This window comes from Heteronotia binoei, chromosome 9 (genome assembly GCF_032191835.1).
Source record: "Heteronotia binoei isolate CCM8104 ecotype False Entrance Well chromosome 9, APGP_CSIRO_Hbin_v1, whole genome shotgun sequence".
Lineage (NCBI taxonomy): Eukaryota > Metazoa > Chordata > Lepidosauria > Squamata > Gekkonidae > Heteronotia > Heteronotia binoei.
In genome coordinates this window covers 9,690,620-9,705,932 of record NC_083231.1, presented here as the reverse complement: position 1 = coordinate 9,705,932, position 15,313 = coordinate 9,690,620, and the positions used below count along the sequence as shown (strand labels likewise).

General features: G+C 46.8%; 1 protein-coding gene across 1 annotated transcript in view; it reads right to left on the bottom strand.

Annotated features, from left to right (window-relative positions):
* Positions 1-15,313, bottom strand: part of DHX15 (DEAH-box helicase 15) — a 76,113-nt gene that overhangs the window by 19,756 nt on the left and 41,044 nt on the right. Inside the window, exons 6-9 of the mRNA XM_060246219.1 lie at positions 12,174-12,341; positions 5,600-5,686; positions 3,867-4,016; positions 1,778-1,886 (exon numbers count right to left, since the gene is read on the bottom strand). Of these exons, the coding sequence (XP_060102202.1) occupies positions 1,778-1,886; positions 3,867-4,016; positions 5,600-5,686; positions 12,174-12,341 (514 nt within the window). The remainder of the gene's footprint in view (positions 1-1,777; positions 1,887-3,866; positions 4,017-5,599; positions 5,687-12,173; positions 12,342-15,313) is intronic.

The following is a 15,313-nucleotide window of genomic DNA, read 5'->3' as shown; positions in this document are numbered from 1 at the left end:
CTTGGTGTAGCCAATCCTCCTGGAACTTACAGAAGGCCCTGTAGAAAGAGTCCCGTAAGCTCTTGGGGGATTGGTCACATCAGGGCTGTGCGGCCTAATATGCAAAGGAGTTCCTGCTACAAAAAAAGCCCTGGTAACAGTCAACAAGAATTACATATGGGGGCTGATAAGCAATTAAAGATTAGCTAAAATGGGCTGATTTGCAGGCTTTGATTATGCAATAAAGCACAACGGAAATCATTTGAAATCAACCCAGCTTGTCTCTATGGTTTAAGCCATGTGCTCCCTACCCTTTCATTCCGCACAAGAACATCTACTCAAGACATCATAGGCATCAAAGGACACTGCACACTAAGAAAATTGCACCAGGGACTCACTTCTTCTGAACTCTTACCTTCAACGGGATACTAAAAGGACAGCACTTCTCATTTTATATGCCACAAAGCAATATTAGTCACTAATGTTCTTCAGTTCATCTTTCCTGTGTAGTTTCATGAACTTTGCAAACTGCTTCACCAAAATTCCCTACTATACATATGGAAACTGAGGGCCAAAAGACAGTCAACCAAGTCAACCCAGCATCAACTTTCGAAACCAAGCCCTGAAATTTAGTACGCTACTTCATGGGCCCAGCCTGTTTGTGGGATTTCAGCTCTCGACAACCAAGGCTGATGCCCTGCTTACTTACGTATAGGCACAAACTGAACCATGAATTGAGCTGATTCATGGATCATTTTGAACCACTTATGACCACGGTGCTTTGCTTGTTTCATCTTTGCAGTTTGTTTTCCCAGACAGCCTGGCGCTGATTCAATCAGTTGCTAAGCAACACCGGGTATGGACTTCCAGGAGCCCTAGAAATACCCATAGCAGTTGTCCATAGCTTGATCGGCAGCTCGAGGAGTCAATCATGGTGCTCCCATTCTGTAGCATAAAGAGCTGTCAGTCAGAGCTGAAGCTGAGCTTTCTTGGGGGCACCAGCATGGGGGGGGGGCGGGCAATAACTCAGACATTCCAGATCCAATCTTCGCCAAACTTGGAGAGCAGGTGGAAGAGAGCCTGTTGAAGACTCCCATTGAGTTTTACACTGCCTGAACCAAACAAACCAACGAACCATAAACTGAGTCAGAAATCAAATGAATCATGGAACGAACCACCATTTTCACATTCCATGCCCAACCCCCATCCTGCCTCCCAATAAAGTGGCCGGTAATGACACAAGTTTTGTTTTACGATACTCCTCTGAAAGGATCTTGCATCTCCAGGAACAGCCTTTCTGAAAGCTGGAAACTCCGGAAGCTTTGGAGAAGGAAGAACTACAACTTCAGCACTGTAGGAAGGAGGATTTTTTTTTAGTAGGATTCTATGCAGACCTATTCGGGATTGCTCTCTAGGGTCCACGCTAGTTACAGATTTTAGGTAGCATAAGGCCTCATCAAAAAGTTGGCAGGAAAGAAGAACTGGCCATTGTGATCTTCCATGAACTCAGAGCCTTGTTTGAACTGCTAGGCACAGAGAGACATACTCTCAAAATAAGAAGGCCAGCGCAAAGGCTGGCTGGGCTGTGGGTTTCTGGTGTGCTGAAGTTCCTCATAAAGCAGACAAGAGCCAAGTTTAAAGGAGACCCTGAGCACATGAAAAATCACACGGGCACCATCATGCTTAAGCTGGTCTCCAGCTTATGCTGAATTCCCCAGTTGGACAGAAAACAATCAGCACAGCAACTGAAACTCCGCTTACTGCAAGCTCAGAAATACTGAAAACTTATAAAACATACCTGGTGGATCCATAAAATCAAAGTGAACCAAATCGTCTATACCAAGTTTCTTCAGCTGTAACACCACAGAACCCAAATTAGATCTCAGAATCTCCGGATAGGTGTTGTCCTAGGAGAGAAAACACACAAAGGATTTTCCCCTTCACTTTCCTCTTAACTCATGAAGCTCCCCCAGTTTCGTAACTCAAGCACACATTATCACCCTTGTCCATAACAATCAAGGAGACGGGCCCTATCGCAAGGGTCACAGACGCATTCATAGTCCTATGTGGTCCTCACGCATCACAGCCACACAGACTAAGATGAAGCAGGATTTTCTAGGACGCAACACAAGTCCCTTTTATTGGCTACAGCGAGAAGAAGAGATTGGATTTATACCCCGCCCTTTGCTAGCCAAAGGAGTCTCAGAGCAGCTTGCAATCTCCATTATCTTCCTCCCCCACAACAGACACCCTGTGAGGTGGGTGGGGCTGGGGAGGGCTCTCACAGCAGCTGCCCTTTCAAGGACAACCTCTGCCAGAGCTCTGGCTGACCCAAGGCCATGCCAGCAGCTGCAAGCGGAGGAGTGGGGAATCAAACCCGGTTCTCCCAGATAAGAGTCCGCGCACTTAACCATTACAGGCATTTGCGTTGGAAGAAGTTAGTGTGGTTTTCATGTACTGAGTATGATTTCAGAATTGGTATTGTAAGCCACCTCGAGTTACAAGAGGAAAGCGTGGTCCTTTTGAGGGCAGAAAGGCAAGAGTATAAATTTTGGAAAATAAATATACTAGTGAACATAAACTTATTTCATCTGATCATCAGTTTATAGTAAGAATGCTGTAATATTGTGGGCACTTGCTGATCTTCTAGGCTGGAAACGTAAGGGTAAAAACGTAAAAAGGAAACAGGAATGTATTTCCATTTTTTTTTGCTAAAAAATTCTGTGCTATAAGAGCAATCAACAACAACTGGGTTGAAAATTCCCCTCAAATTGTTAACATTCTTACAGGCATATACAAAATATGTAAATAAGAGATACGTCAAGAAAACTGCTATCTTGCTAAGCGACATCAGCCAAAAATCTTTATGCTAAATACTCGACAGATATTCCCACAGTTGAGGAATAGGAAAATAATGGCATGAATATGCAATTTGGTCTAAATTAACACATTATGCAAGGACTAGGATGACAATGATGCAATTGTTGGAAAGAGATTTGACAATTCTTCATTCATTATTGGAACGACAAAGCACCTACTTCCTACTGCAGTTAATCACCCATCTAGTCTCCTACGGAAGGTCATCAACGCCAAGATCTGCACAGGTCTGTCTCTAACGGCGCAACTGTCAAGTCCCCAAGTCCTTCAATGAAAGAGGCTCTTCGCATTTTCAAATAAGCATTTTAACGGAAGGTAACATGGAATACTTCAGACACTGGGTCAGTGTAGGAACTGCCCCAGTTCAAGCAGGACAGAGATGATATAGGCAGTTACTGACAGTTAACAGCGCGCCCAATTTAGAGCGTGCAGGCATTTCAAACTACAAAGGCAGGCGTTGCCAATTACAAAGGTTAAATGTTACATCAACAATCCTCTAAAAGCACAGGTATAGATAATGGCATTCTAAGGTGGGAGTTGTCAGCCTTGAAGCGATCGGTTCCCACTCGAAGAAGGTGCAAGCTTCTTGCGGCTACGATCTAAACACACATTCCATGCAAGACACACAACAGGCCTGAGTAGTAAATAAGGGACTTGACGGCAATCCTATGAGCCCATATTCCAACCTAAGACCTTAGAAATCAACATCACATCAAAGTGGCATCAGAACAGTTTAAGAACTGACCTGATGGAGAAAAAAAAAACACTGAAACGTTGCAAACCTTCAAGATCAGAGGCATAAGATGACGGTCCAAAAATTTCAAACTCAAAATGTCAATAACCAGAAATGTAGACAAAGGAATCAGACCAAGTCTGCTAGAAAGTAACAGTCTTTCAGACTCTGACCTGAAGCCCTTGAGGGCTACAGGGAAATGATTTTTGACCTCCTGCGTCATGGTCCAACGTGATACCTGGCTGTATAATTATCAGTCTAACTCCACAGCACATACCTGCATCTCAGTTTTGTAGGCCTTCTCTGTATACAGTCGGAAGCATTTTCCTGGCCTGGTACGACCAGCGCGGCCAGCCCTCTGCTGAGCGGAAGCTTTGCTTATTGCAGTCACCAAGAGGGATTCTACTCTTATACGAGGATTGTACACCTATTTGATGCAGGGGAGGGCAGAAACAGGGGAAGAGTCACAAATTACCAACTCCAAATGATTATGAATGCCATCTCCACGCCAAAACACATTGTTGTTATTTCTGCATTGATCTTAACAGTCTACATTTTGACATTTTTTGGTTACAAATTTTAAAACTGAAGTTTTAAAACGAAGGCAGCCCGTGAAAAGTTAACGTAAGACCATAAAGAGAAGCCATGTTGGATCCGGTCAATAGCCCATCCAGCCCGACACTCTGTGTCACACAGTGGCCAAAAAACCCAGCTGCCGTCAGGAGGTCCATCAGTGGGGCCAGGACACTAGAAGCCCTCCCACTGTTGCCCCCAGGGCTGGCGCTGCGGTTTTTGCCACCCCCGAGAAGGATCCGTCCCCTGCCCTCCAGTGGGGGAGGGCCTCCAGTGCTGGCCCAAATCGGGCCCCATTTGCACGGAGGGCTCCTCTCCATGCAAATCCCCCCCCCCCCCCGTGCTTGACCCTCCCACGGTGCAGGAAGGCTGAGTGGGGCAGATGGCCCCGTTTGCATGGAGGGCTCTTCTCCATGCAAACGCTCTCCACTCGACCCCCCCTCCCTCCGGCCCTCTGGGGAAGGAAAACGACACTCTTTCTCGGCTCTGAGAGATCGGGGGGAGCTCCTCCAACCCCTCAGAGCTGAGAAAAAAATGAGCAAGAGGCTTAGGGATGGCTTGAGCAAGGAGAGCACCCGCCCCTGCCGGGAACTGGCGCCCTAGACCATCCCCTAGTTCACCGGCCCTGGTTGCCCCTCCCAAGCACCTAGAATCCACAGCATCACTTGCCCCAGGCAGAGAGCTCCAACAAAATTTAGGGAAGAAATTTAATAAATTAAATAGATATCACTGAACACCATGTTGTTTGGTGCTTGAAATTTAGATGTTATTAACTCTTATATTTTAAAAATGTGTTTACTGGGGGTTTTGTTTTTTTTTTTTTGGCCATTCTCTAATAGCTCTGTTCTTCTTTTGGAACAGGGATGCCCCTGCCAGTACACGGTCAGCTAGAATTATTTCCACGTAGGATCAAAACAGTTTCAGTTTACTCAGAATCTGCACGCCACCAGGTCAATAAATGCACCGTTGTGTCTGCAAGCCCAAGTATAATGTTGTTGAGGAAGATGCCAGGGCACATTAAAGCATAAATAATTTGCCTCACAAAAGGTATAAACAGTTCTTTACAGTAATCGTCATGCATACTCAAGACAAATTGCTACAATCAGTAGACTTTGTAGAGATTCCATACTCAAGAGTTATGAGCGATGACTAAAAAAAAAATTATTACAAATACAAGTTTTAATGTCAGTGCTCACACTTCACCATTCGTCTTCAAGGTACGGTTTCATATCTACATTTCAAATTCAAGTTTCAAATACTGATAAAGAGGTCTGTTCTGAAATGAGGTTTGTTTTTAAAAAGGCTTGACGTCAAGCTGTATCTACCATGCAGTGATTAAGAACACAAAGAGAAAACGAAAGACAAGTTGATTCCACGACAGCCCTATCTCATTTTCGGAGGACGAAAAAACCCTTATTTGAAACAACTTATAGTTACCTTTTGCTTAGCAAATCCAGGATCAATGACAAACACCACGCCGTCTATTGTTAAGGAAGTCTCAGCAATATTAGTAGATACGACCACCTGTTGAAAAGGAGTTTGGTCAGTCTTTTCACAAAACATGGCAAAACTGTTGCCAACCTAAGCCATTTAAGAATGCTACCCAAGTCCAAATACGTAACTCCGTTTCAGTGCGAGGTCCTCTTTGTTGTTAGCAGGCTGACCACAGACCACAGGAAGCAAAATTTTTACTGCTGTCATCTACAGAATTAGCAGCCTCGTGGCGCAGTGGTAAAGCTGCAGTACTGCAGTCCGAACTCCCTGCTCACGACCTGAGTTCGATCCCGGTGGAAGCTGGGTTCAGGTAGCCAGCTCAGGGGTGACAGCCTTCCATCCTTCCGAGATTGGTAAAATGAGTCCCCAGTTTGCAGGGGGGTGAGAAGCGTAGATGACTGGGGAAGGCAATGGCAAACCACCCCGTAAAAAGTCTGCCGTGAAAACGTCGTGATGCGACGTCACCCCAGAATCGAAAGCCACAGAAGCCTGAAGGGGAATCTTTTCCCTGGTTCTGTTAAACTGCGGTTTTCTGCAGAGTTCCAGATTCTGGTCTGTTAATTCAATATCACTGTCATCAAGCTAGTTTGAAATAATCCAAACGCCGGGACTGCACTTTGTATAAAAATACTTAGAACAATAGGGATTGTCTGCAGCTCTGGCTCAGCTCAGACATAGAACCATAGAATTGGAAGGGGCCATACAGACCATCTAGTTCAGGGGTGTCAAACTCATTTGTTTTCAGGGCCGGATCTGACACAAATAAGACCTTACTGGGCCGGGCCGGGCCATGTTGAGCCAGGCCATGTGTGTACCTATTTAAGATGAGGTAGCAGAGAGATAAACTTTTTAAAGGACACACACAAACATGACTAAAGATTAAAAAGAAAAAAGCTTTAACATGCTTAAAAAACATTAGCACTTGTTGGTCATGAAGGTGCTTTCTTTGCATTTCTCCCATGGGATCCTGGGAACTGGGCAAAGGAAGCTCTGGCTCTTTCCCTTCCTCCCCAGGGGACAAGGAGGGGGGAGGAGTCTCAGCCAATAGAAAGAAGAGAGGCTTGGCTCAGTAGCTCTGCTGTGTGATTGAGAGAGCCTGACGAAGCAAGCTATCCCTCCTCTTCCTCCCCAAGGAAGGAGCCTCAGCCAATGAAGAAAATAGAGGTTTTGCTCTGTAGCTCCTGTGCAATTGAGCAAGCCTTGCAAAGCAAGCTGTGATGCAGAAGGAAGTAGAGAGAGGGAGAAGGAAACAGACAAGAGACAGTTGCTCGGGGGCCTGATAGGAGCCCTCCGGGTGCCTGATGTGGCCCTGGGCCGCATGTTTGACACTCCTGATCTAGTTCAACCCCCTTCTCCATGCAGGATCAGCCTAAAGCATCTCCGACAAGTAATCATCCAGCCGCGTTTTGAAGACTGACAATGAAGGGGAGCTCCCCACCTTCCTAGGCAGCTGGTGCCACCTCTGAACTACTCGGACTGTAAAAAAAATTTTCCTAATATGCAGCCGATACCCTTCTGCTTGCAATCTGAGCCCACTGCTTTGGGTCCTATCCTCGGTCATATCACAGCAAGCTATATCTTGCATGGTGGTACGACACAACCACGGTCAAACAGAAGTCCACTTGTTACTTGGCTTCTGACACACCCACATGAAAGCAGACGACTCCTTCCACTAAGCGGAACCATGAAGAGGAAAACTCGCTCTTGCTAACTCTTGCGCCTGCATCGTTTTGTTGGGAGTAACCACAGTTAGATTTTGACCGCAACTCTCTGTGTGAGAAGGGGGCAGGAGCGAAGCCGAGAACAACCGCGGCTCAGCGTGACGTCTGAATGCAGCTTTCATTAAGGGGATGGCTCTGCAGCTTGGCTTGATGTCTGAAACGGAAAACCGTATCGACAGCCGTTGCTCTGCCTCCAGAGGCTACCTAACCATTGAGACATGGGAACAGATTTCAGAGGCTGAAATGACAAAGCAAACAGATCTTATCACAGGCTTTGAAGCTCAAGCCGTGGCTTACAACTGTGGTTACTCGCTAGACTGAACCACTGTTTGGCATCATGTCTGAATTAAGACCCTGTTTTAACGAACAGAGTTTTACGGGCAATCTGTTCAATCAGGGCTTTTTTTGGTCGAAAAAGCCCAGCGGGAGCTCGTTTGCATATTAGGCCACCCCCCCTGATATAACCATTGTTTCACACAGGGCTTTTTTTGTAGAAAAAGCCCTGCAGGGACTTATTTAGAAGAAGACTGCAGATTTATACCCCGCCCTTCTCTTTGCATCAGAGACTCAAAGCAGCTTACAATCCCCTACATTTTCTTCTCCCGCAAAAGACACCCTGTGTGGTGGGTGGGGCTGAGAGGGCTCTCACAGCAGCTGCCCTTTCAAAAACAACTCCTGCAATAGCTATGGCTGACCCAAGGCCATTCCAGCAGCTGCAAGTGGAGGAGTTGGGAAAGCAGACTCGGTTCTCCCAGGTAAGAGTCCGCACACTTAACCATTACACCAGACTGGTTCTCTTTATATATTAGGCCACGCCCCCTGGCACCAAGCCAGCCAGAACCACATTCCTGTGTGTTCCTGCTCAAAAAAAGAAAGCTCTGTGTTCAATTTAAAAAAAAAAAAACCCACAGCTTTGAACCACAAATTCACACAAATCATTGGCCGCTTTGTCAAAAACTGGTTTCAGTCATCATCGATTCAGCCAGGTGTCTTTGTAGCCTACAAGCAAACAATGGCAGGGCCATAAAACAAGCAAGGAAGTCTGTCTTGGCAAGTCATGAGAAACCAAGTTAAGACTGTAAGTAATGAAACCAAACTTCAGACTGAGGTTTGGCAGACCCTAGTTAAACACAGGTGCACAGCCGCGTTGGTCTGAAGCAGTAGAACAAAGCAGAGTCCAGTCCACACCTTTAAGACCAACAAAGTTTTCTTAAGAACGTAAGCTTTTGTGCGCTCTAAGCACACTTCATCAGACAGTAGGATGGAATGGCAAGCAGTCCTAAAGAGAGAGAAAGTGGGCAGTGAATCAGCATGCAAAATCATGGAAATGTCCCTTCGCAGATTAAAAGAATCACAAGCCAGGGCCTAGCAACCACCAGTTTGTGATTCTTTTAATCTGCTAAGGGATATTTCCATGACTTTGCATGCTGACTCACTGCCCACTTTCTCTTTATTTAGGACTGCTTGCCATTCCATCCTACTGTCTGATGAAGCGTGCTTAGAGCACACGAAAGCTTCCAGTCTGAATAAAACTTTGCTGGTCTTAAAGGCGCTTCTTGACTCTGCTTTGTCCTCGTTAAACACAGCTCGCACAGCAGCCTCATTAGAGACAGCCGCATAACTGAGCAGACGACGGTTTAGCATTGTGCCTGAACTAAGCCAGCATCTATGTTAAGCAAACAGTACCAGGCATAGGTATTCCTTTCTCTTCGGTGGGGCTGAAAAGGCACTCTATGGACTATACCCATTAAGACATACCCTTTCACTGAACCGCGAGTTACCTTTCCCTAATATCGCAGAATAGAACCGAAAGCTCAAGTGAAAAAGCATTTTTGAGACAGCGAGACTCCTCAAAGGCCAAGTGCACAACACACATCAAAAGCAGCTTTCCGTGGCCTCCAGCAACCACCTCCTCGCGGCGAACCTGCGCTGTACTGACAGTATCGTGGAGGCACTTCCCAGCAATCACCCATCCAGGCTGAGACCATTATACAGAAAAACCCGAGCCATTAAAGCCATTTGGCGGCTGCTCACCAGCTCCAGAGCTATGTACAAAAATGGCACTGAAAGCGACAGAATGGGCTTTCGCGGAAATCGTATCCGAACCTGAGCCTGTCATCCTGTTTTCAGAACTAGCAAAGCTGGGAGAATTTCATATCATAGTGATCGTTCACGTATACCAACCGGGATTTCATTCTTAACGTACGTCCGTTCCAGAAGGAAAAAAGAACACCATCTCCGTCACCACCCAGGAAGTATTTTAAGGCAGAAAAATAGCTATACGTAGCATACATTCACAAACTTTGCACTGGTTCATGGCGTGCATCAGAACAAGTCTGCATACTCTTTCAGGTTTGCTTTGTTTTGTTTCGTTTCAGGGGGGAGGGGAGAAAGAAGGCACTGAGAAAGCCCAACTCCAAAACACTCGATGTCTATAGCAGGGGTGACCAAACTGGCTTAAAATAAGAGCCACATAGAATATATCAGGTGTTTGAGAGCCGCAAGGCATGAATGTCAGATAGAGGGAGGGAGGGAGGGAGGGAGGGAGGGAGGGAGGGAGGGAGGAAGGAAGGAAGGAAGGAAGGAAGGAAGGAAGGAAGGAAGGAAGGAAGGAAGGAAGGAAGGAAGGAAGGAAGGAAGGAAGGAAGGAAGGAAGGAAGGAAGGAAGGAAGGAAGGAAGGAAGGAAGGGAGGGAGGGAGGGAGGGAGGGAGGGAGGGAGGGAGGGAGGGAGGGAGGGGGAGGGGGAGGGGGAGGGGGGGAAGGAAGGAAGGAAGGAAGGAAGGAAGGAAGGAAGGAAGGAAGGAAGGAAGGAAGGAAGGAAGGAAGGAAGGAAGGAAGGAAGGAAGGAAGGAAGGAAGGAAGGAGATGTGGAAATGAAGCAACTTTAATTCAAAATGCATTCTCTAAGATGCAGGCTGGCTTGGGGGAGTGGTTTAAAGAGAGAAATGTCTCCTCCAAGCCGGCCCACAGGGCGGTGGGGGCTCTGAGAGCCACACGCTGTGTGAAAGAGCCACATGTGGCTCCCGAGTCGCAGTTTGGCCACCCCCGGTCCATACAGTGTTTTAAAAGTGCTATGTATTTCCATATGCACAACACCTAATTCCTACTGCAGATATTTCACCTGAGGCTGAAAAACAACCCCTCCTCCCAAAAAGACCTACTAAAGGCTACCTAAGTTCACGAAAGGCAAGATTTAACAACAGGAATTCTCAAGCGCTTTCTGTAACATTAACTCTCGGGCTTCAAGGAGAAAAACCCAATAATTCTGTCAAAGTGTAATCCACCTTCAAACAACGCCACACAATCGCTAGTTCACTGCATGCCAATAAGCGGCTTGTTGCTGCTCTCAATTTTGTCAGCTTCTGATGTGCGAAATGACAACCTAAACAAAGAGGGATCACCAGCCCACACACAAGAAGCACTTTATTCTCTCTGAACAATACAGAATATTGTATTTTGCACCACCCGCTGCACAAAGAAAGCAAGACCAAGGAAAAATCTGCCTAGAGAACACTCGAGTTTGACTTCAAACAGGACTCCTGAACTCAAAGTCGCCACCTGAATAAAGTTTGCAAGTTTCCTCTGGACTCAAGAGTCAGTAAAAGCACTTTGCAACCGTAGATGGCTATACTGGTCAGGACTGGTAAAAAGATAAAGATGCAAGAACCAATCGTTTTTGACTCTGGGGTGACATCACATCATGACATTTTCACGGCAGACTTTTTACAGGGTGGTTTGCCATTGCCCTCCCCAGTCATCTACACTCCACCCCCCCCCCCCCTCAGCAAGCTGGGTCCTCATGTGACCGACCTCAGAAGGATGGAAGGCTGAGTCAACCTGGAGCCGGCTACCTGAACCCAGTTTCCACCAGGATCAAACTCAGATAGCGAGCAGAGAGCTCGGACTGCAGTACTGCAGCTTTACCACTCTGCACCACGGGGCTCTTTTTTGTCAGGACTGGTACCACCTGCCATTTGGGGCTGCAGAGAGTGGGAGGGGACAATACCAGAAATAAGTTACACGTACAACCATCACTGAAGTCTTTTGAATAGCAGTACACCATGCAAGTGCGTCATGCACGAATAGGGTTGCCAAGTCCAATTCAAGAAATATCTGGGAACTTTGTGGGTGGAACCAGGAGCAAGGCTGTGACAAGCATAATTGAACTCCAAAGGGAGTTCTGGGCATCACACTGAAAGGGATTGCACATCTTCTAAATGCCTTCCCTTCACTGAAAATAATTAAGGATAGGGGTGCCTCCTTCTGGGGCTCACAGAATTAGAATTAGGTCCAATATTTTTGAAACTTGGAGGGTGTTCTGAGGAGAGGCACGGGATGCTATGCTGAAAAAACAAATCCCCCCCCCCCAAGCTACAGATACTCACAGATCAATTCTCTATTATAACCTATGGGAATCGGTCTCCATAGAGAATAATGGAGTGCCCAGCAGACATTTCCCTCCTCCCTGCGCTTTCTGATGACCCTGAAGCGGGGGGAGGGCCTCCAAACCGGGGGATCCCTTGCCCCCACCTGGGCAACCTTGTGAACAAGCTTAGAGCAGCCAGCATCAGGTTCAAATTCCGCACTCTAACCATGGGAGCCTTGCTGGATGCCTTTGGGGCAGTCACGCATACTCGCAGCCCTCCCTCCCTTAAAGGGTAGAGGTGAGGATAAAATGGAAAAGAGGAGAACAGTGTAAACTGCCTTGGGTCCCCCACCGGAAAGAAAGGAAGTGTGTCGGCGAAGCGAAATATATTAAAAATTAAAGAGACAGAAAACGGCTTGATAGATTTACCTTTCGTCCAATTGCGCCGTTCGGTTTTTTCGGCGGGGGCGGCTCAAAAATCCTCTGCTGCTGCTGCGGCGGAAGCGTCGAATACAACGGAATGATTTTAATGTCGCCGACTTCAGGGCCCAGATCATCAATTTCACGCTTTATTCTCTTGCAGGCTTCATCGATTTCCTAGATGGGGGGGTGGGGGGAGGCAGTGAAAACTTTTAAGTATTTTTCCATCTCTAATGGCTATGAAGGCTTTTTTAAAAACAAGTTTCACTACAAAACAAGCTATTTTTAAACTAATTTGGGCACTTGTTGAATTTTCAATGGGACTTCCGCCGCAGTCCAAGATGCCTCGTATTCTTTATCCCAATGAGCATAACAGCCTGATTTGCATTCAACACCCTTTTTCTTTTAGTCGTATTTCCTAATTAATTCTCTACAAATTGTACTAAAATTGAAATCTCTCACCCAGGAATATTAAACTGCACTCGTGACCTTTTCAATTTTCACAATCTAAAAGAAATTGATGTGCAAGATATTTTAAATAAGCCAATTAAGCTTTAATGTCACGTATCACTAATGCAATTATATGGAAGATTTGCTTCATTGTACCTAATGAGAACAAACACCTTTACAGTATAAACATGGATGTTCCAAGAAGCAGACCTCACTCGCTCCAAGTTATCAAGGCTCACATTAAAACTTAGCATTCTACCTGGAATTATTTTTGCATCTTCACATATGAAGGCTGTAAGGGTGTTTTTTTGGTAGCTGACAAATACCGAGAAAAAAACCTTAAATGCGGAAGAAAGGGCAAAACAACACACTTGCCTTGATTCATAACAGAACTCCTGCAAGCTTATGGCAATAATGTGCTTTTTTACAATTAAATTCTGATTGACTTAAAGTTTTTCTTGTCGCTCTGCTGAATATTCTAGAATCACACCATCTAGTGATCACTTTACAGGGTGTCTAGAACTCGTAACCCACCAAACAACCCCAAAAGGCCTGTCGTTTATGAAAATAAATACAGCAACTTCACCGAGACAACTCTGGCCTTGTTACGCAGCAACATTAAAAAGCATGAACAAGTATCTGAAATACAAAACGTCGAGTTTGTGTTTGTTTTTTTTTAATTCTTAGTACTAACTGTTTCCATCCAAAAGGATCCCAGGTAGAAAGGTTAAATGCCTCTATCAGTCTGGGTTAGCATGCCCCCTACTGGTCTACCACAGCAGAAACAAGAGTTATACGCTGGACTGCCTAAATCCACTAAATCACTAATGACTAAATTTCTTCGTAGTTCCTAGTTTTCCAAACAAGCACAAGAAATGGCCATTCTGTGGTTGGATTGCCTGGATAACACCTACAAAAACTGTTGGAAGCAAAAATATGGGTCATGCAAAGCCACCTCATTTATGGATTTGGGGGGGGGGGGGATGTCTGCTGCCATTTCTGCTACAGAGAAGAGCAAAACGGCTCTTGGAATAGCAAGTGCGGCTGCAAACAACGAGCATTCTTCCGCCAGACAGAGGGGAAAGCAAGGCTACCCAAGCAACTATCTAGGGCTCTTTCCACTTCCCAAGGAAGGTTGCTAAGCAACAGTGACAGACTCTTAAGGTATTTGTTTCTTCTTGGCACACCAAAGGACCGAAGTGTTGGCTCCCTCAGGAGAATGGATGGAAAGTATTTTGCTCAGCTGCCTTCCCCTTCCCCTTCCCCGAGTAGGATTCAGATGCTGCAAGTCACAGAAAAACAAAACGGGGGGAAATTCCAGCTGCCTGGCCGTTTGCACATTTGATACCGTTTCTTACGTTTTTTCTTTTATTATTTCCCCCAGCCGTGAAATGACACACAAGGTAGTTGGGAAGCAAAAAAAAAATTGTTTTCCAACCTGTGCATAAAAACAACTTAGTGGCTGGGAAAGGGACGTAAGAAACCCAGACAGACTGAGAAGCGGCAATAAAACCACGCACATGACGGAGGCTGCAAGTGCACCTTGTGCTTCCACATTTTGCCAGAGCAAGGCTCCCGGGGCCCTCTGATGGGGCTCTAATGGGGGAAGACGGAAGGGCACCTTTACCCGCTCCCCCCTCCTCAGTGCTGCGGTCATGTTGTGCAGCCGTCAGCCCCCAAAAGCTTCCCCCCCCCCAACCGAAAGCACTGCTTTCTTGGTTTGCTTGATGGCTGCTGAGAGAGGGCAACAAGGATCTGCCACCAAAGTTTCTTACAATTGCTTGACTACAGGACCCAGTATAAGAACAGCACCTCTCCAAGGTACAGATGGGGTAGCTGTGTTTGTCCGTACCGATAGAAAGGAGCAAGAGTCCATTAGCACCTCGAAGACTAGCAATTTCAGACCAAACTTATTTACAGCTAGATCCTTCGATGAACGATCTAGAACAGTGGCCTCCAACCTTTTTGGCCCCAGGGCCAGCCCGCCCACCACAGCCCCAGGGCCAGCAGGCTGGGGGCACCAAATTTGGCCATCCCCCCCCCCCCAGTGCCTCCTCCCTGTCCGCCACAGTGCCTCCTCCTCCTCCCTCCGTTTTTCACAAGTTTAAGGCCAGGGAAGGAACGGTGAACCACCTCCCCAGCTCAACCCCCCCCCCCGCCCCCGCTGATCAGCGGAGGAAACTGCAGTGGCCGCGGCAGCGACCTGCTGAAAAAGCCGCACAGCTTTTGCCTCCTCCCCACTTCCTTCCTGGGCGTGGAAAGGAAGTGGGGAGGAGGCAAGGGAGGTGCGGCTTTCTCAGCAGGTCCCTGCCGCGATTTCCCTTGACGATCAGCTGATTGGCGAGGGGGTCGGCCTTTAAAGAGCCAGGAAGACACTTCATCGCCCCTTCCCCAGCCTTAAAACTTGTGAAAGCAGAGGGAGGAGGTGCCGGGGGGGGGGGAGTAGCGAGGCTGCATGGTGCCACAGGGGGCAGCGGGGCCCGCTTGCTAACAGGCCGCAGACCGGTACCTGTCCGTGGCCTAGGGGTTGGGGACCCCTGATCTAGAAAGTGAGTATCTGATGCTATCTGCCTGGTTCTACCATCCCTTCTCCTCTAGTTGACCTGTCCCTGTTCTAGCTTGAAAATCACCACATAAAATAACATAAGCATTTGGAAAGCATGAGATTAGCCATTCTAACGTTTTGGTTAATAAGAAGA